This window comes from Notolepis coatsorum, assembly GCF_963971535.1.
Source record: "Notolepis coatsorum genome assembly, chromosome: 4".
NCBI classification, from domain to species: domain Eukaryota; kingdom Metazoa; phylum Chordata; class Actinopteri; order Aulopiformes; family Paralepididae; genus Notolepis; species Notolepis coatsorum.
In genome coordinates, this window is record NC_140168.1 from 40705100 (window position 1) to 40731451 (window position 26352).

The 26352-nt window shown below is 46.5% G+C and overlaps 1 protein-coding gene across 1 annotated transcript in view; it reads left to right on the top strand.

Moving 5' to 3' along the window:
• The window catches only part of trit1 (tRNA isopentenyltransferase 1), a gene marked incomplete at its 5' end in the record, with an annotated part of 122153 nt that extends 96421 nt beyond the window's left edge, over window positions 1-25732 (top strand). The window contains 3 exons of the mRNA XM_084311796.1: window positions 20334-20443; window positions 21023-21134; window positions 24887-25732. Coding sequence (XP_084167922.1) covers window positions 20334-20443; window positions 21023-21134; window positions 24887-25095 — 431 coding nt within the window. The 3' untranslated portion in view covers window positions 25096-25732. The remainder of the gene's footprint in view (window positions 1-20333; window positions 20444-21022; window positions 21135-24886) is intronic.
• Between the last annotated feature and the right edge of the window lie 620 nt (window positions 25733-26352).

Here is a 26352-nt window from a genome sequence, read left to right on the forward strand (position 1 = left end):
ATAAAGACAGCCCTGTACGCCGTGCTTGGGGCCCAGACCGTGGCGGAAGAAGTCTTAATGACAGTCCTCACGGAGATCGAGGGAGTATTGAACTCAAAGCCCCTCGGTTACGTCTCAAGTGATGTAGCAGATGTCGACCCAGTCACCCCCAACACACTCTTGATGGGGCGGCTGGACCCCGCGCTACCCCAGACAATGTATAGGCCTGAAGAAGCGAACGGCCGAAGAATGTGGAGGTACAGTCAAGTATTGGCTGACAAGTTTTGGAACAGCTTCCTACTCCACTATCTACCGTCTCTACAGACCCGCCAGAAATGGGTGAAAGAGAGAGACAATTTGACAGAAGGAACAGTCGTCATGATTATCGACCAGTCACTACCCCGAGCTATGTGGCCGGCTGGCCGCGTAAGCAAAGTGATCACCGGTGCCGATGGAAAGGTCCGAGCAGCTGAAGTGCTCGTCCAAGGGCGGACCTACACCCGACCCGTGGCGAGGCTAATAGAACTGCCAAGGCTCCCCGATACTATCGATGACGACCATGACCCCATGACTTTGTGAACTGACTGACCCTCACAGCGGACATTGAGTAGTGGACAGTGCGGTTAATCTGTCTCTGCTTAGCTAATTAGGTGGGACTAATTAGGGGGCGGCTGTTACGAAGGATCAGATTAAACCGAATATATATATTTATTTATGGATATATATTGAATAGTATTTGTATATCGTTTGATATCCCTTGTATATTCCTTGTACATATGCACGGAATATCCCTTTAGCCTACTATAGCCCATAATAGTTCATTCTCTTATTGGACAAAGGACCAGGCGCCAGGGGACCAGCCCCTGGCGTCAAGTTCAAAGGTACCGACGAGACATGTCCGTACTAGCCCCGGCTCCGCTCAGGGATACGGCTACCGAAATGAGAGTGGCACTATTTGTTCACCGTGCATATAAATATGGCGCAAGTAAATGTAGAAGTCCCTTACCCTTCTTCCCAACTTAGTAACAGAACGTGAAGCCTCACCCACGATACGACGTGCGGTGAAGTATGGCCTGTTTGGCCTTAGAATAGCATTGAGACCTCGTGCGAATTAATAACTGAATTTGTCAGAGTTTGGCACTGTACCGTCGAGTGCGACGTATTTCTATCAAGTAATAATAGTCTATCGTGTATGGTGCATCGTGCGGTTAGAGTTCTAAAGTGACCAGCATCTCCAACGCTTCCTCGTGTTATCTAGAGTCTTATCCAGGTTGGGCCGACCACATGGCGCTTTCATCCGAGGAGATCTAGGCGAGGACCGAGGGACATGTACACTGGATTACCTACCCGACGACTGCTGAGCCCTATGCGGCTGGAATATTATATTTGCTTTGGTACTGTGATTTGTGGAGCGGATAATCGCCGACGCCTGTGAGTGTTGGATTTACCCCCGAGAGGAGTCAAGTTGAGTCGGCGCTCAGAGAGACTGAGGTCGCCTAGCTTCTTCTTCATTGTGGAGCTACAGCCTACAAGAGAACCAAGGTGTATTCATCTACGGATCAAGAGTCTATTGCACTGTCTTCTGTACTTGAAGTCTCCATAGATATCGTTGACCAGACGGTCTACTACCGACGGCTCTCCTACCCCCCCTACCGGCTTACAACCGGGAGGACCCCCTCCAGAATATCCCGCTATATCATTAAGTGTACCATAGATATAATTCCCTAAGAGCCAGGTTGTATACTTGCTTCCTGCGTAACCAGAGATTGGACATTCAGTGTTGATTTGCCTACGAGTACTCATTTGCCTTACAAGTGCATTCAAATGATAAATGTAAGATACATATTCTATGTACCTTTTGCTCCATTAAATATTTGATTATTACCTTTGACTGGAACCGATTTCATTGTGGAAAGTGTTCATCATATTTAGATATCGTGTACTGTATGGCCAGTAGTTAAAGTACATAAAGCGGTAGTGGTTTAATGATACCATACTTATCAATACAGTCAGGGAATTGTACCCCTCAGTTACAGTGTTCATTAAACGTGTGAAATCGTCTTTCAAAGTCTCTGTGCCAGTCTTCTTTCGCACGATGTCAAACGATCCAGAGTGAATGACAATTTTTGTTATTCCCGGTCTGATTAGTGTTGGAAGTATTTCGGCCAGCTCTTTCACAGATGTATTGTCTAGACAGATATTTTCTGTGTTTGCCATCTCCACATACCTTGTTGTGGAATCTCCAATCAGTATGCAGTCTATTTTCTGTGTGAGGTTAGCATTTTTCTTTCCAACAGTTTTGGGGCCGTTTGTTTTTGGGCTAGGCCTAGTCTGCCGGTTCTTTCCACAGTCCTGTGGCCTTGGTGAAGCCTCGTTAGCCTTCTCAATAGCCGGCATGTTAACGCTGGTCCCGTACCTTCGGCGTTGGCTACCGCAACGTTCTCCTCGGCGCATGATAGTCTCTTCGCTGTTAGCCGTTCGCTCGGTCTGGGTCGTGTTTGCTAGCCGTGTCGCTCGTGGCTCTGTTTTCCTCATCGTCTCGTCGTTAGCGTGTGCTCCGATGTGCCGGCTGTTAGCTTCGCTAGCATTAGCGTGAGCTCCGGCATGCCAGCTGTTTGCTTCGCTAGTGTTAGCGTGAGCTCCGGTATTCTTGCTATTAGCGTCGTTAGCGTGAGCTCCGTTACGCTCGCTGTTTGCTTCGTTAGCGTTGTTAGCCACGCTTCTATGTCTCTTTGCTTTGGGTGTTGATATGCGTGTTTCCGAGAGTAGGTTGAAACTATTTCCTGGCGGTACCGGGGGTGAGGTCCTGGTTCGTTTATTTCTCCTTTTATCCTTGACGGTGGTCCACTGCTTTGGTTTAGCTCCTTGGTTGTGCCAAGGACCGTCTTTTGGGTGGTGCTGTTCTGTAGCTACTAGCATAGGCCAGGTCTCAATCATGGTATTGTTGGCTATATTTGTAGTAGCTTCAAAAATAGAGTCAAGGAGTTGCTCATCCTGCTGTATTTGGTACAGGGTAGAAACCCGAGCCTCCAGCTCTACAATCCTCATACTCATCTTCAAGCAGTTAGTACATTCTGTGGGAGAGCCGAGTCCCGGCATCTTCCCTTATTTCCTGTCTTTTCAGGTTAGGCTAAGCTGAAGCTAAGCTAACCTTAGCTCCGCGCGTCAGTTCCTCCATGAAGGTGCAGCGTGTTGGGGGCTCCGCGCGTCAGTTCCTCCATGAAGGTGCAGCGTGTTGGGGGCTCCGCGCGACAGTTCCTCCATGAAGGTGCAGCGTGTTGGGGGCTCCATGCAACAGTTCCTCCATGAAGGTGCAGCATGTTGGGGGCTCCATGCAACAGTTCCTCCATGAAGGTGCAGCGTGTTGGGGGCTCCATGCAACAGTTCCTCCATGAAGGTGCAGCGTGTTGGGGGCTCCATGCAACAGTTCCTCCATGAAGGTGCAGCGTGTTGGGGGCTCCGCGCGTCAGTTCCTCCATGAAGGTGCAGCGTGTTGGGGGCTCCATGCAACAGTTCCTCCATGAAGGTGCAGCGTGTTGGGGGCTCCATGCAACAGTTCCTCCATGAAGGTGCAGCGTGTTGGGGACTCCGCGCGACAGTTCCTCCATGAAGGTGCAGCGTGTTGGGGGCTCCGCGCGACAGTTCCTCCATGAAGGTGCAGCGTGTTGGGGGCTCCGCGCGTCAGTTCCTCCATGAAGGTGCAGCGTGTTGGGGGCTCCACGCAACAGTTCCTCCATGAAGGTGCAGCGTGTTGGGGGCTCCGCGCGACAGTTCCTCCATGAAGGTGCAGCGTGTTGGGGGCTCCGCGCGACAGTTCCTCCATGAAGGTGCAGCGTGTTGGGGGCTCCGTGCGACAGTTCCTCCATGAAGGTGCAGCGTGTTGGGGGCTCCACGCAACAGTTCCTCCATCTAGCTTCATACCAACCCCGGTGCCTGAGGAGGTCTCATACAACTGAAATAAACTTCTGACTTCTGCGTCTTCACCGTGGACTTTCCCACAAAGGCAGTGAGAGGGTTAAACTGACCCAGGATCAGGTGTCTTGTGCCCTCTCACCCCCATGCTGAACCCCCTGCCCCCCTCGTCTTCATCCCTCCATCCATCATCCCTCCTTTCAAGCCTGCTATTTTTTCCCTCCATCGTACTCCTCTCCCTGTTCTCTCCTTCATCTCCCCCCCCCCCGCTCTCTCTCTATCTCTCCCCCCTCTCTTTCGCAGACTGCTGAGTCTGACCTCCTTTCTCTTCTAAGCCATGGTGTAGTAGTAGAGACACACATGCACACACGTGCACACACATGCATACATACACACATGGAGGTAAATGCACACAGGACACACACACACACACGCACACACACTGTCTTGCCTCAGCTGAGAAGGCTAATCTCCTGCAGTATTACTGAGCTGCCAGGAATTCACTCGGCCACACAAACTCAGGCAGCAGGGTCAATAAGGGTGTCTCAGGCCACACAGAGAGACCAGAGGGAGGGAGGGAGGGAGGGCGGGAGGGAGGGAAGGAGGGAGGGAAGGAAGGAGGGAGGGAGGGAGGGAAGGCGAGGGAGGAGGGAGAGAGAGGGAGAAGGAGGGAGTGGGAGAGAGAGACGGGCCAGCAGAGTATGTTTGTTTGTGTGCGTGTGTGTGCGTGCGTGTGTGCCACAAATGCTCAGAAGTAATGACTGATTCAACCCTGTTGACTGAAATTGGAATTAAATCCATCTCCAAATTCCGCCTTGAGGTGTGTATGAGTTGGGAGAGAGAGGAAGAGATGGGAGAGATGGTAGAGAGAGAGGGAGAGATGGTAGAGAGAGGAAGAGATGGTAGAGAGAGAGGGAGAGATGGTAGAGAGAGAGGAAGAGATGGTAGAGAGAGAGGAAGAGATGGTAGAGAGAGGGAGAGATGGTAGATAGAGAGGGAGAGATGGTAGAGAGAGAGGGAGAGATGGTAGAGAGAGAGGAAGAGATGGTAGAGCGAGAGGAAGAGATGGTAGAGAGAGAGGGAGAGATGGTAGAGAGAGGGAGAGATGGTCGAGAGAGGGAGAGATGGTAGAGAGAGGGAGAGATGGTAGAGAGAGGGAGAGATGGTAGAGAGAGAGGGAGAGATGGTAGAGATGGTAGAGAGAGAGGGAGAGATGGTAGAGAGAGAGGGAGAGATGGTAGAGAGAGAGGGAGAGATGGTAGAGAGAGGGAGAGATGGTAGAGAGAGAGGGAGAAATGGTAGAGAGAGGAAGAGATGGTAGAGAGAGAGGAAGAGATGGTAGAGAGAGAGGGAGAGATGGTAGAGAGAGGGAGAGATGGTAGATAGAGAGGAAGAGATGGTAGAGAGAGGGAGAGATGGTAGAGCGAGTAAGAGATAGTAGAGAGAGAGGAAGAGATGGTAGAGAGAGGAATATATGGTAGAGAGAGAGGGAGAGATGGTAGAGAGAGAGGAAGAGATGGTAGAGAGAGGGAGAGATGGTAGAGAGAGGGAGAGATGGTAGAGGGAGAGATGGTAGAGAGAGAGGGAGAGATGGTAGAGGGAGAGTAAGAGATGGTAGAGAGAGAGGAAGAGATGGTAGAGAGAGGGAGAGATGGTAGAGAGAGAGGGAGAGATGGTAGAGAGAGGAAGATATGGTAGAGAGAGAGGAAGAGATGGTAGAGAGAGGAAGAGATGGTAGAGAGAGAGGAAGAGATGGTAGAGAGAGAGAGGGAGAGATGGTAGAGAGAGGGAGAGATGGTAGAGAGAGAGGGAGAGATGGTAGAGAGAGAGGGAGAGATGGTAGAGAGGGGAGAGATGGTAGATAGAGAGGAAGAGATGGTAGAGAGAGAGGAATAGATGGTAGAGAGAGGGAGAGATGGTAGAGAGAGAGGAAGAGATGGTAGAGAGAGGGAGAGATGGTAGAGAGAGAGGGAGAGATGGTAGAGAGAGAGGAAGAGATGGTAGAGAGAGAGGAAGAGATGGTAGAGAGAGAGGAAGAGATGGTAGAGAGAGGGAGAGATGGTAGAGAGAGAGGAAGAGATGGTAGAGAGAGGGAGAGATGGTAGAGAGAGAGGGAGAGATGGTAGAGAGAGAGGGAGAGATGGTAGAGAGAGGGAGAGATGGTAGAGAGAGAGGGAGAGATGGTGAGAGAGAGGGAGAGATGGTAGAGAGAGGGAGAGATGGTAGAGAGAGAGGGAGAGATGGTAGAGAGAGAGGGAGAGATGGTAGAGAGAGGGAGAGATGGTAGAGAGAGGGAGAGATGGTAGAGAGAGAGGAAGAGATGGTAGAGAGAGAGGAAGAGATGGTAGAGAGAGGGAGAGATGGTAGAGAGAGAGGGAGAGATGGTAGAGAGAGAGAGGGAGAGATGGTAGAGAGAGGAAGAGATGGTAGAGAGAGGGAGAGATGGTAGAGAGAGAGGGAGAGATGGTAGAGAGAGAGGTCTTTGTGAGACCATTCATAGACCATTCATTTAATGAGCCATGGTGTGGCGGGTATTAGAGCCAGGCTTGTTTGTGTAGTTCTCTTTCTTCCAGTATGGCTGCCTGTAAGTCCAGGGAACAAAATTAACTTTTTGACTTACCAGCCATTTGGCTGGTAGATTTTAAAAACTACCAGCCAGGCAGATTTTTTACCAGCCAAAAATTATAAATAGCTTTTTAGTATATCGCTAAAAAGTTATTATTACTATTATAATACTCTCATATGCTATTTTCAATTAATATCATAAACAACATAAGGAATATTAGCATAATTTTGAGTGGACTGAAGGAATGAGTCAGCGTTAATAGTTTTAAATGCAAATAATTTATTGAAACATAGGGTCGGACACACACACACACTGTTTCAACTCACCACCCCTGCATCATATTGTAGTCTAGTCTTGTCTTCAAACTTCCACTCCTCTCGAAACTTTTTTATATTTGAATATCAACATTATCTGTCCATCCTCAGTAATCCTCAGTTTACTATAATATACTCCTGTCCTAAGTCCTGACTAGTGACTTCATCGTCTTTCCAAACGCACGCACACACACAGGGAAAGGGAGAGTGCCCCCCCGCGTCTATGCCAAATACAACGCAGTTCGGTTTCCGGGTTCCTCTGATTGGCCACTAAGCCCACGTGACGCGCGCTAGCACGCCCCCCTTATCGCCCACTGCCGCGCTGTGAAGCGGAAGAGCCAGCGGGGGTGAGACTCTTTTTTTGTTGATATATTTCAACACATAGCAAACATTGTTCTGCACATAACAACCGTTGGTCTCTTCCAAACAATGGTTGCTATGTTACAGGTAGCCATGCTGGAAGACGGAGAACTGCACAAACATTCCGTGCAAGGCCTCTATTGGATCATGAAGCGATAATTGAGGGTAATTTTAACTGTAAATTTACAGCGCATGTTGCATTGTGTTGGCAGTATAGCAGGAAAGCCTTGGCGCGCTTGGGTTTTATTGTTTTCATTTCCCTGTGGACTTGTAAGCGCGCGCATGGACACACACATACACACACACACACAACCTGTAACCAGGACACCCAGGTGTAGGCTGACAGAAACCTCGTGAGTATTAAGGAACAGCAGTGTTTGTGTCTTTAGCCCCAAGCGAGCGTGAGCGAGGGAGAGCAGTGGGGAGAGGAAGAGGGGTGGGAGCAGGGGAGGAGAGGAAGAGGGGTGGGAGCAGGGGAGGAGAGGAAGAGGGGTGGGAGCAGGGGAGGAGAGGAAGAGAGGTGGGAGCAGGGGAGGAGAGGAAGAGGGGTGGGAGCAGGGGAGGAGAGGAAGAGAGGTGGGAGCAGGGGAGGAGAGGAAGAGGGGTGGGAGCAGGGGCGGCGACGGCATCGGCCTTCCGGGGCTTTGGTCCTGAATGTAGCCCCGGATTTGTCCGGAAATGTAATTAATTGGATTCCGGACCACCCTCACTGCTGCTCGTGTGCGGAGAGACTGACACCGGGGGACACGCCGCCGGCAGGGCGGCCGCCTCGCTGACCTGCTGAGACTCACAGGAGCCTGGCTGCTCAGTGCATTCACACAGGCCCGTATTGCAATCCACCCAGAAGTGCATTTCTCTGCACAGGTCACAGTCCCCCAGGCTCTTTTGTGTTCACATATCTCGAGCTATGAACGTCTGATTCACAATCCGACAACGCTGGGATACGCAGGTATAACGTGGCAGCGGAAAAGCCTTTTTTTATTCTTTTTATTTAACCTTTTAGGCACTGAAAAAGGCGTTCCATCTTGGTCTGCCATCAAAAGTTAGTTATGGGAAAGTTGTGCTTTCCTGTTGGGAGCCCTAGGTAATATTTATAATAATTCTTCAACATAAAATGAGCTCTCCAATGTGCTGAACCATAAAATACTGTATATCCCTTTGACTGACCAAATAACACGCTATCCTCGGTGTAGCTTCAATGATATACAGTTGACATATTAAAACTTTAATACTGTGTTTGTTTATGTGGTATATGACAGATTCACTCACAGAGTGTGGAGAAAATAAGCCAAACGCCAAAAAACGATCACTTTATTAAATTAAATTAAATGTAATTTAGGCAGAAGTGGTCCAGGCAGAACAGCGGGGACCACACAACAAACAGCCCTTCTGAGCTTAGTCCCCAACCTTGCCAACTCCTAGAACTGTGTCTGGGTGGGAGGTGGTAGAGAGAGGGAGAGAGAGAGAGAGAGAGAGAGAGAGAGAGAGAGGTGGATGGGGAGAGAGAGAGAGAAAGGGATGATGGAGAGAAAGAGAAGTGGAGGGGGAGATGGATAGAGAGATAGAAAGGGTAATCTGATCCAGCAGGGGCAACAGGTGTGGAGCGAGGTTACACCCCTGTCTTTCACACACGCACGCACACACAGACACACACACACACACACCGACACACGCGCACACACACACACACACACACACACACACACACACACACACACACACACACACACACACACACACACACACACACACAGACACAGGGCTGCTAGCTGCGGATCCCCAGTGAGTCGGCAGCCGGTTGGCGACCTCTCCCTTGGAGATGAACCTGGACCCCGGGTCGTTGTCATCACAAATACCTTTCTCTCTCACACTTCCACTAGATGGAGAGAGTGATAAGAAAGCACTGGGAGGGAGGGAGAGAGGGAGGGAGAGAGAGAGAGGGGGGAGAGAGAGGCTGCAGAAATAAATTAAGAGATAAGAGGCACATAAAAAGAGAGAGAAACAAAGTGTTGAGAGTATAAGAAAGAAAGAGAGAGGGAGGATTGAATGGAGAGACAGCTGTCGTGTGGACTACGGCCAAGAAAGCACAGCTGGGCTGGGACACTGCAGTGAGCGGTGTGTACAAAGTACACACACACACACGCACACACATTCACTCAACACAAACACAGGGCAACACAAGGGTGTAGGCGTGGACAAATGACTCTTGGCTATTTGTTGCAACAGGTGGACTACTGTTTCAACACACACACACACACACACGTGTGCACACACACACACACACACACACACATGCACACACACACACACACACACACCAGTAGTAGCAGCAGCTGCTGTGCGACAGGAGTTGCTCATTCTTGTTGGCAAAGTGATCTTCCCAGTGTGCCTGAAAAGAAGTGTGTGTGCGTGTGTGATCCATGGGACAGGGACACCCTGCGTCTCTTTGTCCCTCTCCAGCTCTTATCTCCCGTCTTTCACTGTGGAGCGGATTAGCGGAGTAATATACCTCCTGAACCGAGAGAGAAAGGGGGATTCTCCATCCAGCATCTGGCAACCCACCCCATGTCCCCCGTCTATTTACCTCCACTCCGGTGCCAGCAGGACTAGGGAGAGGGAGATAGGAATCAGAAGGGAGAGAGAGAGAGAGAGGCAAGCAACAGGGGAGGGAAAGGCACGTGTGATAAAAGAGGGAGAGAAAGAAAGAAAAGAGAGTGAATAGAGGACGGCCGTTGAGGTGAGGTATTTATAAAAGAGCTAAAAATGAAGGAGGGGAGAGAAGAGCGGAAGGTGCTCACTCTGTGATGGTACAGTGTACTGGAGGTATGCCAGGTGCCAACACCACCTGCTCGCTTTTGTGCCACAAACACAAAAGACCCTCGCCATGCACACACACACACACACACACAGACACACAGACAGACAGACAGACAGACAGCAGCCTCCTCAATGAAACCTGAGTCTTTAATTAACAGTCGCCGCTAACACAAAGGTAGCCACCCACACAAACACAGACGCATACAGTCACTCTGGCACATTGGCCTACTGTATGCCTTATGACAATGGATTGACATCATTCGTGTACATACTAGTGAGGTAGAAGTGGGGCAGGTGCAGGGGCAAGTATTTAGTAGGGCGGGATCTAGGATCAGGACCAGGTCTACATTTACATTTTGTCATTTAGCTGACGCTTTTATTCAAAGCGGCTTACAAATTGTGTACAACAAGTCAGCAGTGCCGAACTTCAGTGCTACACTCTTGAGTGTATAGTAGTATAGACATATTAGCATAGTAGGTAGGTAGTAGTATAGGCATAGTACATACTGTATGTATAAGACGGTTTTCTTTCTTCAGATGTTGTTTGAAGAAATGTGTTTAGTGGAAAATTGGGTGGGTTTCAGCTGTCCTGACTAGTGGGGAGTTCGTTCCACTAGGAGAGAGACCACTGTGGCAGACGGGGAAGAGTCGGGTCATCACCCATTAGCACCAGAGGGGGGGCCATATTCTGGGAAGGAGCTTAAAAGCATGTCCAGCTCATCTGGAAGGTGTTTCGAGGGGACCTGGAGTGCGATAGAGAATAACAATGGTGAGATTGATTGATTGAAAACTTTATTAACAGATTGCAGAATGGGTACAATACAGTACGGCTCAATACAAACAAGGGATTCACATTGATCGATTGAGTGTATGAATATTCTGCTTGTAGTTCAGGAGGGGGAGGCCAGAAGACCACGTTTGGAGGGTCTGGGTGTGTAAGAGAAGGTGTATACTTTAGATAAGGCTGCAGGTGTAGTGGAGTTATCCGGTGTTATCTAGGTATCTATGAAAACCAGGAGGTCTACAGTTATAACAGCCAGGGACAGCCCCCCTCCCTCTGAACAGATGTAAGATAAGATAACATACTTCTATTGTTCCTGGTCTAAGGACATTTGTCATGGACTCCTTACTGCACTTTCACAATAAAAGTAAGAGTTTTGCCTTCTAAGATGACATTGACGAAAAAAGGGTGAATATTGATCATATTCACACAGTGGCCATTTTGCTCTTATGTGATGCGCAGGATGGGTGGGAACGGGGAACCATGGCTGGGAACAGGATAGAAAGGAGGAATCCCATCCTGAGCAAGACATAAGAGCAAAATGTCCACCGTGCGAATATGGTGAATGGACAAGTAAGTGAGAATGGGTGTTCTATCATTCAATTTTGAATTTAATGAATTTAAATTGAACTGATCCCGTGACACAAACTCATACGAGGTTATTCACTTTCATGTTTCTAGGAAACGAGGACGCTGCCAACATACTGCTTTTGTAATTCCACTTCCCATGTGCGCGTGACAGTGTCTAGAAAGGGATATATTAAGCGAAGTGAGATTTATTTGCATAGCTCATAATCACATTTCATGTCTCAGTAGCTGCGGTTACAAGGACAATATTTCCCCAACCCGATTGAAATCGTTCAGATTGGACATGTTCAAATCAAGCGTTTACACTGGCGCTAAATGAGCGGAGCGGCGTTTACACGGCCCAGAGCATGTCATCAGAATTATGACCTGTTTGACAACATGCTCGGAAATGACCCTCCTGCTGCTTATTTAGAAAGAAGCACGGAAACTCAAATACTGTGAACAGCTCGTCGTTTCAAGCCTCTCCACCTGGCTCATCCAAATACTGTGAACAGCTCGTTGTTTCAAGCCTCTCCACCTGACTCATCCAAATACTGTGAACAGCTTGTCGTTTCAAGCCTCTCCACCTGGCTCATCTCAAGCCTCTCCACCTGGCTCATCCCCGGTCGTGATGCGAAGCCAGGAACCAGCGACTTCTGACCATGGTCCGTGTACTAATGTCCAAGTCGGATATTAGTCCATAACGTAATAGAAGAACAAGTTGGACATTCATCAAGGCAATCAGCGCTCATTTTAACTAACCCTAAGCTTCCAATAAAGACAGCCACGGAAAAGATTTGTTTTGGAATTTCCTTTCCTTTCACGTGACTTAATAACGTCAAAGAGCTTAGCTGTGTCGTCGTCCCCCCCCCCCCCAAACATGTTTGCATGGGGCAAACATGCGCAGAAAGGATATATTTTTTCCAACCAGAGAAACGATCGGATCAAGCGTTTTACATGGTTATTAGGTGCTAATATATTTCTATTGAACGGATTATCAAAGGTTTACACCACCCCTCTCAACCTGATTGAAAATTCCTTCCGATAGGGCCGGATCGTTCCATTCTCTTCCAATTGAGGCTGTTACATGAGGCATTTGTATTCTGATTCGTCTATTATTCCAATTTATTAGGGTCCATGTAAATGCAGAAAGGTTTCACAAGTCTCATAATGGAACAACACCCCCTTGCTTAATCCCCAATGAAGATAACGAAAAAGAATATTAGCTTTCAAGGTCAGTACATTTTTTACGGAAAACAGCAAGCCCCTTGTTCTTTATCTTTCTTTCTATATTGTTATGAGCTAGCTTAGTAGTTATGTCCATATAGATGTATTATTTATTCAGATTGGGAATACCCACACAAGCTAGTGTCTTTAACCACCAAGTTCAGCAACCGGAAATGTGACAATGACAAAAGTGGGCGGGACAAAATAAGATGATTAACACTTTGAGTGCCACGGACGCTTTATGTCGTTAGTTCATGCCGCCAGTTGAATGCCAGCAACGCTATATAGCGTTTGTTTGTAGTTTTTATTAGCGATTTGAATTCATATTTCATTAATCGAGCCGCACGCTAGTGCTCCAAACTCTCTCTGAGCTCCATTGGGAAAATACCGCCCCCTATCGTCTCTCCCTGTGTAACTGCACCCCATTGGATTAGACTGGGTCCAGTTTCCTCATTTTACTTATCCGGCAAGCCATCTGAATAGACCGAAGTGATTGCAGAGCCGGAAAACAATGTGGAATACATATTTACAGTACCCAGCGCTGAATCAATAAACGCGATCGATATTTGGCATGGCGATCAGGAATTGGAATAATCTTTTTGGAGAACATCTGATATGAGGTAAGGAATCTATTTTACCAGTATTGGGATAATCGGATCTGTTTTCACAAAGGTGTGTGTGTGTGTGTGTGTGTGTGTGTGTGTGTGTGTGTGTGTGTGTGTGTGTGTGTGTGTGTGTGTGTGTGTGTGTGTGTGTGTGTGTGTGTGTGTGTGTGTGCGCGCGGATCAGGAAATGAGAGGATAGATTTTTCAGATCGCTTCTCTAGCGTGCATAAGTACACATATACTATCGATAATCTAGCGTTTATTTGAAAACGATTCATAAATAGACCGAAAACGTTTTTTTGTGTATTCCAGTAAAAGCCGTTTATCACGGAAAAGTTATATCTTCCTGAAACTTTCAAGAAAACAAGGGCTTTTCAAAATGCTATAAAACGGAAATGAACCAATTAAAAAAAAAAATAATAATAAATAAATCCGTTTCGACAATATTGACTGCAAACAAGTCATTGATAAGCGACGGGCAGATTAGACACAGATTAGATGTCTAGATTAGACAAAGACATAGATTATGCGTTCACAACGCTATCATTGAAGTGGGTGGTGGCATTCAACAGGGGTAAGGCGCACCGCATTGCTGGTAATCAAAGTGTTAAGATTCGTTCATAGTACTGGATGCACTTTGGATAAAACTACACCAAATTATTTACCAGTGCTGGAATAAGTACACAGTTCCTTTACTTAAGTAAAAGTAGAAATACCCAGATAAATGAGTACTCTGGTAAAAGTAAAAGTCCTACATTCAAATTCTACTTAAGTAAAAGTAGAGAAGTATGTGCTATTGAATGTACTTAAGTATCTAAAGTAAAAGTATGCATTCTACATGACGCTTGTGTATTCCAGTGCTTGGGAGCATTGGAGCACCGATCCATTGACCTCTAAAGGTTATGTTAAAGTGGTATGTGGTCCAGTTATGCTGCTCTGATTATGGGTTGTGTTAAAGTGGTATGTGGTTCAGTTATGCTGCTCTGATTAAAGGTTGTGTTAAAGTGGTATGTGGTTCAGTTATGCTGCTCTGATTACGTCCTCTTGAAGTTGACAGGCCTCTACATTTTTGCCACCAGTAGCTGATGGGTTCAAGTGGAGTAAAAAGTACAATATTTCCTTTGAAATGTAGTGGACTAAAAGTATACGTTAACCTGCAATGAGTCTCCCTGGCCGTTTTAGTTTTTGAGGACTGCATACTTTTTTTGCAAACCAAAACAACATACTTTATACTTATAGCACATGCATGAGCCTGGTCTCTTTTGAAAGATAATAATAATAATAATAACTTTATTTGTATAGCACTTTTCATACAGAAGTTGCAGTTCAAATGACATTCTGAAGTTTCTGATTCCAGAAAGAAAATTCAATTTTAGTGCTAACGTAATAGAGTAACATAGGTCTGAACTTGAGTTGTAGAAAAACTTGTTACTCAAGTTTTTCTGTAGTACATTTACATTTAGTCATTTAGCTGACGCTTTTATCCAAAGCGACTTACAAGTTCTGTACGACAAGTCATCAGGAAGGGCACAACTCTATCAGCTGAGTAACAATGTTCATCAAAGTGTTGAGTGCTACAGTGTAGGTTAGTTTATTAGGACAAGTGCATGACAGCAAGGTTAGTTAGGGTTAGATTTTTTTTTTTATTTTTTTTTTTAGATAATGGTTGAAGAAGTGTGTCTTTAGTCGACAGCGAAAGATTGGACGGGTTTCGGCTATCCTAACTGGGGTGGGTAGTTCATTCCACCATTGTGGGGCAAGGACTGAGAATAGGCGACTTCTCTTTGATGACCCTCCCGGAGCTTTGATAGGAGTAGGTCTGAGGCGGCCAGAAGATGCAGAGCGTAGGGGTCTTGAGGGTGTGTAGTTAGAGACCATTGACCGGAGGTAGGCGGGAGCGGTTCCCTTTGCCGCACGTTATGCCAGGTCGAGGGCCATGAAGCGGATTCGTGCAGCAATGGGGAGCCAGTGCAGGTCCCTAAGAAGTGGGGTGACATGGGCCGACTTCGGTAGGTTTGAGATCAGGCGGGCCGCTGCGTTCTGAATGAGTTGAAGAGGCTTAGTGGCAGTGGCCGGGAGGCCAGTGAGCAGTGCGTTGCAGTAGTCGAGGTGGGAGATGACTGTTGATTGGACAAGGAGTTGGGTGGCTTCTTTTGTCAGGAAGGGGCGGATCCTTCTGACGTTGCTCAGGAGGAATCTGCAGGTTCTGGTTGTCGCTGCGATGTGAGCAGAGAAGTTCAACTGGTCGTCGAGGACAACACCAAGGTTCTTGGCGGTCGGGGACACGGTCACAGCTGCATTCTCGACTGTGATGGAAAGGTCGGTCAGGGGGGAGGATTTGGCCGGCAGGTGGAGCAATTCTGTTTTGCTTAGATTCAGTTTGAGGTGGTTGGTCGTCATCCAGGCGGAGATGTCGTACAGACAGGCCGAGATCCACTCAGAGACGTGGATATCTGAGGGAGGGAAGGAGAGGAAGAGTTGAGTATCGTCGGCATAACAATGATAGGAGAAGCCATGAGACGTGATAATGTTACCCAGTGATTTAGTGTAGAGGGAGAAGCGAAGGGGTCCTAGAACCGAGCCCTGGGGGACACCCGTCCGCAGGGTGCGGGTGGCCGACAGGGTCCCTCTCCATGACACTTGGTAGGATCGGTCATTGAGGTATGATGTCAGCCATGTCAGCGCAGAGCCAGCCACTCTCATTCCTGCGAGGGCCGCAAGGAGGATCTGATGGTTGACTGTGTCGAAGGCTGCAGATAGATCTAGGAGAATCAGGACAGAGGAGAGGCCTTTTGCTAAGTGAAGTGCCTCTGTGACCGCAATGAGGGCCGTTTCTGTGGAGTGGCCAGTCCGGAAGCCAGACTGATTAGGATCTAGGAGGTCGTTCTGTAAGAGATAAGCAGTAAGTTGGTTGGATACAGCATGTTCAAGTTTTTTAGAAAGGAAGGAGAGAAGAGAGACAGGACGGTAGTTGCCTATGACGGTGGGATTGGTTCAGGGTTTTTTTTTTTATGGGCGGCGTGACTGGCTTGTTTTATGGAGGTGGGGACCACCCCCGAGTTGAGTGAGGAGTTGATGGTTGCAGTTAGGAATGGGAGGATGTCCGGTGCTATGGTCTGGAGGAGTGGGGAGGGTAGCTGGTCCAGCTGGCATGTAGTCGGACGGTTCGACGTTACCAGTGTCAGGGTCTCGGCTTCTGTAATGGGAGAGAAAGATGTAGTAGTTAGTAGTCCAGAGGTAGTATTTCCCCAGAAGGTGGTATGGCTTACAATTCCATACAGACCCATAGCCTGAAGCCTTATGTAGTACATGTCCGAATTTCATAAAGATCCATTCAGAAATGAGTGATTAGGAGTGATTTTGGTAAACTGTGTACAAAAGAAAAACTGAGTTTTCTCATAGACTTCAATTCATTCAGCTGTTTTTCTCTTCCTGTTTTCACTCGTTAGTTTTTCACCAGATCCCTGATTCATACAGTACATCCCCAGGTGGGGTATCATTGGAAAGCCACACTCATTGGCTACAACCCTCCACAATCATTTTCGAGATCGGATCTAGATTGACGGAACTAGAGCCCCAAGAGTCGGGAGTGGTATTTAGCGCAATACCGTGTACTTTGCACAAGCCTCAAATACCGGCATGTAACTCAGAACCGCTGAACGGATTTTGTTGTATTTGTTTTTTTATTTATTTATTTTTTATCCACTTTTTCTCCCCATTTTCTATATCCCAATTTCGTATTATCCAATTCTTCCCTCCCCTGTCTTGAACGCTGCTAGACTATGCCCAGGTCGGTTGTAGTGAGGACAGAAGCCTTGCATCACGTGTCCCCTCCGGTACACGAGGAGGCAGCCTGTTGCATCTTTTCACCGCAGCAGCTCGAACTCTGTGACGAGGAGTAGCGCGTGGGAGGCTCACGCTGCCCCCGTTACTTCCTGCTTCCGGCGTCACCCAACCGACCTGTAGGAGTCGCTGTCCACAACGTCAAATCCCCACCAACCGGCTCTCCCACCCTCTAACACTTGCCAATTGTGTTCGTATGAACGACCGGCCAGCCGGTAGCAACGCCGAGAGCTGGGCTCGAACCCAGCGTCTCCTGCGTTAGAGGCGAGCGCCTTGCCCACTGCGCCAATCAGCCCCCCGGATTTTGTCGGACAAATAAGCCTTCAATCCGATATATATATTGTATTTACTTATAATATAATTGTACTTAAATACAGGTAATTGGACTGCATTTACATAGTGCTTTTATCCAAAGCTTTACAACTTATGCCTCACATTCACCCATTCACTCACACCGACGGCGGAGGCAACCGTGCAAGGTGCCAACCTGCTCATCAGGAGCAGTTAGGGGTTAAGTGTCTTGCTCAAGGACACTTCGACACATTGCCGGGAGGATCCGGAATCGAACCAAGAGCCTTCTGATTACCAGTCGATCGCTCTACCTCCTGAGCCTCTATCGCCGCAAGCTTGTGTGCTAGAGGTTTCACAGGCCAGCCAACTAATCGATTATCAAAACCACAAAAAACACTGCATCGTTGTAGACTAATTGTTCATCTGTAGTTTTATCATGGTGCAGAAATTAAACAGTGGCAATGCATCTAGCTAGAGCAGATATGCAGCTGTGTCAGTTATTATTAATAATGTTTATTTCAATAAACCAATACATTCGTACATTTTATGCAAGCTGTGGACAATCATGTTTATTGGCGAGATTGCTACAGTAGTTTCACAAGTGATCTGTTAGAGCATGTAATCATAGTGCATCATAGTAGGCTATTCAGGGCTTCTGAGATGGTGTTCTAACGACCGAGTTCAAGTTTGTTTATTAGATATCACAATAAAATACACATACTTTATGGTGAAATGCTTGGTTCTGAATGACCGAAGGTGGACATATCTTTGGTGGTTGTTGTACATAGAATTGTTTGAACAATAATTTTCTACATTATGCCCAGACAAGCTTGCTGGGGGTTTAGTCCAAACAGATCAGAGTTAAACCTTTACTGGTTGTATCTGAGACCTATTTGACGAGAACTGATCAATGTTATTAGGTGAAAATAATATGATGTATCTCCCTTTTTGGGAGTAGTCGATGACTACTAATGCAATAGTCGTACACAATATGTGTATCTGTGTCCATTTGACTTACCGGTAACCACTAGCATGCGTACCTGTTTTTAAATGTTTTTATTTGTATTTCATTTAAAAAAAATTTACAAGTTACTCTTCTTCCAAATGTACTGCAGTGCACACACTCACTCTCTGCCGTGTGTGTGTGTTGTGTGTGTGTGTGTGTGTGTGTGTGTGTGTGTGTGTGTGTGTGTGTGTGTGTGTGTGTGTGTGTGTGTGTGTGTGTGTGTGTGTGTGTGTGTGTGTGTGTGTGTGTGTGTGTGTGTGTGTGTGTGTGTGTGTGTGTGTGTGTGTGTGTGTGTGTGTGTGTGGTGTGTGTGTGTGTGTGTGTGTGTGTGTGTTGTTTTTTTCAATCAATGAAAGGCAGTGCCTCTTGATGCAGACTGGCAGCCAGTCAGACAGGCTTGACAGACACACAGACACAGAGATAGGCAGGCAGGCAGGGGCTGCTGTTTAGTGCTGAGGCTCGGCCTGGAGACTGCTGACTGTAGCAAAACAGAGAAACACGGGGGGGGGGAAGGGAGAGAGAGAGAGAGAATGAGAGTAAGTGAAAGCTGAAGCAAGAGTGATGGAAAGGACAGAGAGAGAGAGAGAGAGAGAGCACGCAAATGCAAGCACAGAGATTTACTTGATAGAAAGTACAGTTGAATTCAGATCTACATTACTTTTCATTTGGCTGTGAGGCTGGTAGACGTATGATGCGCTGCCATAAACTCTCAGATGATCATGGAAGTCCATGTTGGTTTGGCGTTTGAGACTCGGAAAGGTTGACATTCGGCAAAGATGTCATTTGAATGAACATTCCAGTAGCGGTCGCCACAAACATCGCAACTTTTCCAAGTCTCATCCTGCGGTCCACGCATCAAACAAAAGCTCCTCTTCAGCCAGACGCGGGGGGCGGGACGGATACCAGCTACCGTCGCTTACCGAGTTACTGGCTCCCTGTTGTCGAAGCGCGCATTCGTGAGTCTCCATTCTCCGTTTGTTGACACTAAGGCTGAGACGATATGGCATTTGGAAGAATCGATAAATCGGGACAAAATTATCTATAAATATATTGTGTGTGTGTCACGTGCACTCGCTGTAGTTTTTGCGATGCTGTAGTTGGCCCACGACACACACACACACAAACTAACGTTAAATAATTATTTTTTAGTTTTTTTAAGAAAAAGGTATTTGAAACTTAAAAAATGCTATAAAAAAAAGAAAAAATACACATGCAAAAAAAACTATAAGTGCCGCCACTTATCGATTTCATGCAGTTATCGATAAATCGATAAGTGGTCTCAGCCTTAGTTGACACGTGCAATTGTCTGTGTCATTGCCTGCAGTAGGCATCAGACCATAGCGAAGCCTAACAAACTCCCCAGAACAGCATCATCTGTAGGGGACCATGTGAATAGAGATCCAACTTTGCTTGAGGAACACTCATCACACGGGTATATACTGCATCTCTGACACTACGCTCGGCGTCGCCGGATACCAGGGTAGCGTTATTGGTCGCTTGCATTGAATATCAATTCAGCATGTGTCCAGGTCCGGCCGTAACCGAGCTCACCTGGTCTTGTTTTCATGACAACATTATCAAAGATCTCCAGTAGGTTCGCCTTGTCTTAGGTCAACAGAAGCAGGCCCTTTCTATTCATTCACGATCTATGACACAAATGAGGAATGGAAGAGAGAGGGCGAGAGGAAGGAGGAGAGAGAGAGAGACATTATTGAGCCAGTGTGAGTCAGCAGGTTCACACACAGCTTCAGGGCGCGGCAGCACTGTCCGACACACCACTGCTCCATTCAGCCCCACTGTACAGTGTTCACAGCGCAGCCCATTCCGGGGCTCACAGCGGCAGAGACGTTTACACTGAGCTCCATTCATACCATACTGCTCTGTCCGTAACTGGCCTTTCACAGAGTCCATAATGGCGGCCTGTGTTGGCCTCGTGCTACTCTTTAATTAATGTATGTAAAATCACTGAACAAAAATGTCACTGAATCTGGATCTCTTCTCTCTCCACGTGTGCACACGCGCGTGTGTGTGTGTGTGTGTGTGTGTGTGTGCATGCGATGTGCAGGGCCAGGAGACGGCGTGCCTGCGGTGTACGGCCTGGATGTGACAGACGTGTCGAGGTGGGAGGAGACCGTGCTGGCCCCTGCACTGCAGATACTGGAGCATCTCAGCAAGGTGGGGCCGCAGGCAGTGGACCAGGGCCACCTCTCCGCAGACTGCCCTGGTTTACATTCTGTACACTCTGCCTCTTTCACCTGTTGGTCCCTAGTCGAACAAGAGGAGGAACAGCGTTTGTTCTTTTCTTCCTTCCATTCCCCATTTATTTCTTCATTCCTTCCTTCCTTCCTTCCTTCCTGTATTATTTTCTTCCTTTCTTCCTTCTGTCCTGCTTTGTTTGCTTAATCTTTTCCATCCTCCCTTTCTTCCTTCCTTCCTTTCGTCCTTCCTTCCTTCCTTTCTTCCTTCCTTCCCTTCTCCATTTCTTCTTTCCTTCCTTTATTCTTTTCTTCATCTCTTCCTTCTTTCCTACTTTCCTTCCTTAATTTCCCATCCTTCCTCCTTTGCTTCCTCTGCATCCCTCCTTCCTTCCTTGCCTGCCTCCCTCTAACCTTCCTTGCGTCCTTCCTTCCATCCATATACTGAACGATCATCTTCCTTTTTTATTTTTTTATCCAATCACATACAGGTCAGTGATGTATTATTTAAGCACTCCAGCAGGCCCATGGACTAACGTCTCGGTCACTTATCCCTCAGGGGGAACAGCCAGCTGTTGAGCCAATCAGGGTGGCGGGGCTGAAGAATAAGCGGAGCCACCATGCATGTGAGCTGTGTGACAAAGTCATCATCGGAGACATTGAATGGACAGGTGAGTGATGACTCATAATAGTACATTGTTACAGGTGAGAGTGATGACCCATAATGTTAATCTATAATGTCCTGTGTAACGGAGTTACGGAGAAGTCTGTTCAGCTCACTCCTCTGATGACTGAATCAAGAACACACTTCTGATTTGGCTTGATTGGCAGCCCTGTCGGCTTTTCATGGTGGCAAGCACAGGACAACACTGGGTAGAGGCCGTGGTCACTAATTATAATATCTATATATCTTTGAATCTTTTCTTTGATCACAATTCTTTCCATCTCTATTTTAGGTTAAGGTGTGACGTGAGGTCTCAACTGAGGTTAATGTTAGAGTTAAGAGACGAGGGCTTGGTTTTTAGGTGAAAATTAGAACGAGCTACAGCGTTGCAGCTTGGCCAATAAGTGACGACCGTAGAGGCCACGCCCAGAGAGGCCACACCCAGAGAGGAGGCTCTAGTCCTTGCTAGAATGTATGACACCTGTAACACAAGCATGAATAAAAAAATCAAATAAAAGAAAAACGACCAAAACCAGACCCGAGATTTGGCACTCAACCGCTGGCGAATTAACCCGAGAAATCTCGGGTCTGGCGCCCAATGTGTTAATGAAGTGTTGGCGGGTCCAAAATTAATGTTGTTTATATGTTGCATGCATATCCCTCCCTACCTCCAATTTCTCCACATTGAAAGACACAGTGTTCTTCAGCCTCTAATCAGCTCGTCACCTGCTGCTCCGTGACTTCCCTCTGCGTTGTGTTTGTGTCATCGATACTTGGTTATCTCACACTGGCTGTCACACACTGTATCAACCCCATCAATGTAATCCGTCTCATAAGAATTCGACACTGGCAAACGTGGTACCTTTCTTGGAAAACGTTGTTTATTCCATAAACAAAGCCTCTGTACCAGATGGAAACAATTCTGAAATGTCCTTGAAAAGTCTTTGAAGAAAACTAAATTCATTATTCTAACAATCTCTCCTGTTACCCCGCTCGGTGGTCGTTGCGGCCTCGAGATCAATACTTGGAATGGCGATCAGATAATTGGAATATTCTTTTTGCAGTACCTCCTAGTCAAGGTAAGGGCTATATGTTATCAATCTTGCGTTGATCCGAGCATGCCTTCATTTTGATCTGTGTGTCCTGTAACATTACTCCACAACGTATGCCGTTGGTGACGATCGAAGCATAAACCCCCCCCCCCCCCCTTTCATGCATGCATGATGAAACATAATACAGATAATATAGCATTGATTTCAGATTGATTGTTGATCCAAGCGAGGAATGCCACGATTTATAGTGAAATGCAGTAAACGCTGCTTACCGGCGTTTCCTGGGATTACACAGAATTATTCTAAAACTATACTCATATTCACCACGGTATAAAACGGGAATGTATGGATGAAAAAATTATCTGTTTTTTGCATCTTGACTGGAAGAAACTCAATGACAATCGACTATATTATTAGATCCATAGCTATAATATTTAATATAGTTTTAGCACTGCAAACACCGGCATGTATCCCCATTCATTAAAGCGCTGGCACACACGGCCCACAGCGACCTCTGGTGAATGGCACTGGATGTGTTAAGGCTAAATAAAACATTTCAATGATAAAAATTACATGTCCAGCATTTAACACTGAGTGCCACGCCTCTTCCGGGAAGTTATCGCCTCATGCCACCCATTAAACGCATGTAATCGGTCACCTTGTGTATAATATTCTATCTATATTATAGCTATGGATACAGTACTATAGTCATTTGACACTGGGTTTCTTCCGGTCAAGATGCAAAAAATTTATATTTTTTTCATCCATACGTTCCCGTGTTATACCGCTGTGAATATAAGTATGGTTTTAGAGCGGTCTATCGTAATCCATGAAATGCTGAGTTATAGCCCTACACGTCGATTACATTGTAGACGCTAGCGTTCCTTGCCTGAACCCACTACTGTTCCGGATTCAAATCTACAACATATGTATTATGTTCCATCATGAATGCATGAAAGGGGGGGGGGGGGTAGTTTCTGATTATTCCATCGTCAGTAACGGCATTCGCATTGAACACTAAAAACTAAAGTTATCAGCCCGATCGCTATGAAAGCATTGCAGGATCAAGCTAGAATTTACGTCAAATCGCCCTTACCTTTGGCCGGGGGTAATCCAAAAAGAATATTCCAATTTCTTGATTGCCATCTGGTAGATCCAATGCCCATTTGCTCGACATTATAAACGACCATAACATACGGATTGGGCATAGTTGACAAGACTTCAATGTAACCGGCAGAATTGTGCGCCTCACCCCGAGAAGAAAATGTTTTATCCGAGACCTGGGGTCATCCCACAGCCCAGCATACAATGTTAGAAATGGTGCTCGATACCGCCGCCTGGTAGGATGCGGCCTGTACTGCACTTTTGGATTTCCCACTATGCATTTTTCAGGCAACACACAGCTCCCTGAGATTGAATAGGGTATTAAAATCGAAAAAAAGAGAAAAACGACCCAGAAATGAGAATCTTCGTTTATGGCACTAAACGGTTGGGGCACAGAAACGAGAATTCTCGTTTTTGGCAATTAATGTGTTAAAGGGGAACGCCACCCCAAATGAAGAATTCCAATATGTTATTTCCATGGCCTAGAAAAGTTCAATCACTATTTGTGAACATGAGCTTCTCTCTCCCAAAGCCAGAAACCAGAGAAGTCTAACAAACGTGTGATGTCTAGCCCTGTAAGGCCGAAGTTAAATTGACATTAGCAACTTCAGAGGCCAGAATGTGGGACCTATAAACACATGTACTATCCAATAGCATTGTGAGGCTGAACAACAGGACCCATTGACTATGTAAATGTGCTAAAAAAAATCAACATTTACATACTTTTTTTTAAATGGCTAAAAGCTAAAAGTGATGTTGTAATTTTGCAACAGAGGGCCTCGCGGAGCTAGAGCTGCTCCAGAAACGATGACTGGGAGATACATTTTGTGGACCCATGGAATGGTTTTTTTTTCTTTTTTTGTACCAGAGTGTGCTTTCACTGTTTTCAGTTCTGAAACAGAAAATGTGCCAATAATATGTTCCTCTGAGTCAGGGTTTCCGTTAGCCGCTAAATACTAAGCCAATGGCCGTCTAGAATTTCAATTGGCCCGGCAAATATAAATCATGACGGCCTTCGTAGCCGGTAAAAAAAAAACGATATATTACATTGTGGCGAGTGAATATATACGTTGGCGTGCGGCAGCCGTGGCTTTACTGAATGCATAGTAGACGACTGCCCTGTCCTGCGACAAGAGAAGGCGACGTTACCATCCACATACTGTAGCGGTTGTTTCTGCAAAGGCATGATTACGTTAGGTTCTAATTGAAAAATAACCTTCCGTCAAACTTCTATCCGTTCAGTGGCGGTTCAACTTCAATGTAGCCGCAGCCTAACCACGTTTTCACGCATTTCTCTATGACCCCACGTGTATTTACATGATATGGCTGTACATTTTAATATTGTCGGCCACGGACTAGCAGATATACCCTGCTCTGGGTGCCGTCACTGTCAATTTGACCATCTATCCCAATTTATAAGTCGCTTCAGACTTTATGACATCACACGTTTGAGTTTCAACACTAGTTTTGGGGAGAAAGTTGTTCGTGTTCACTACTATTTTTGGAACGTCTCAAACCATAGAAATAGCATGTATGAATTGTTTAATTGTCCAAAGTTCCCCTTTTTAAAGTCATGTTGTTTCTTTGTCTTCTTGATCGCCAGCTCACCTGAAGTCTAAGAAGCATCACTACCACGTCCGGAAGAAGAGGAAGTACGATCCAGCCACTGACCAGCCCCAGGGTACCCCGCTACATCTTGGTTCCAAAGTAGAGTGCCTTACTCGGGACAGTTCCACCACTCTAGCCCCAGGCTCTGATGAGACCTCCAGGGAGTCTTCCAAAGATACAAACCCCACTTTAAAACCCTTGTAGACTTGAGAGTGGTTTAGGTAGCAATAATGATGCAATCCAGGTGTGCCGTATCGTAGCCAATCGGGTACCTAGAGGTGCGGATTACAAGAAAACGGTAGAGGACGAGTTGTCTGAGGAATTTGGAGGAAGTTTTGCGAAGCGGAGGTGCTTCCTGTCTTCACTGTCTCTTTCCTTCTCACTCAGCTTCCACTAGAGCTGCGTGTGACGCTTACAGCCTGACCTTTGTAAACGCTGCATCAGCTGAATCGTTATTTTCTCAAAATCCTGGAAGCCAACCCAACTACCCCGCCGTCCAGCGTGTTTCAGCACAGGACCGTTCTTGTTGAGAGAGGATAATGATGAATAATGACAATATCTGTGATATCTGTTGAAAACCGTATTTTTTTCACACAGGCCAAGCTTTTTGGATGTTTGAATGGGGTCTGGGCTACAGTTTAGTGTTGGTCCCGTTGGAATGGAGATTTTGACGGATGCTACGGCTTATGGACACATGGATCATTCAGGTGGATCAAAGGATATTCTGGATAAATATTTCAGGTAATCTGGAGCCGAAGAACTTGTCACATCATCTTGCTCTCACCTCAAGGAGACCCTAATAAACTCATAAAGGAATGTTTTTTATTTTTTTTTATTTTTTATTTTTTATGTAGAATGTGCCTTAAATGAAATAATGGTCTATGATCATATGTTGCCACCTTTCCAGTAATTTCAGTGAGATCTCTATGGAATGCTTATATGGTTGTTTGTTTTTGCCTTTGCCACCCACTTGTAATTACTGTAATTAAACAGAGATTTCAAAGAAGCGTTTGAAGACAATTTAAGAGACTTGATTTTTCATTCCTCTCTCGTTTTACAAGTGAATCTTGGCCCAGATCATTTCTGCTTCTGACGACGGAGGTAAAAACCACTAGGTCATGCTGTGGGAGACTTACGAGAGCATGTTTCCACTGCACTGATTGTAAAGTCCCTTGTTTATCCCCTGGCATATCTATGCCTTTCAACTAAGGTGTGCCTGCTCGCTATAAAACCCCTTACACAATACCTGGCACCAATCCAAAGGCCACTGGCGCTCTTTCTTTCTCACCTGCCTTATTTTCTCCCTCTCTTTCCCTGCCCCTTTTTTCCAACATAATTCCTTGGCAACCCCCCCCCATCTCTCTTACTTTCTCTTTTCTCTTATTTGTTCTCCTTCTCCCCCTGTTTCTAAGTTCTTCCGTCTTGGTTCTTCTTACAGTTGCTGATTAGCTCACAAGCTCT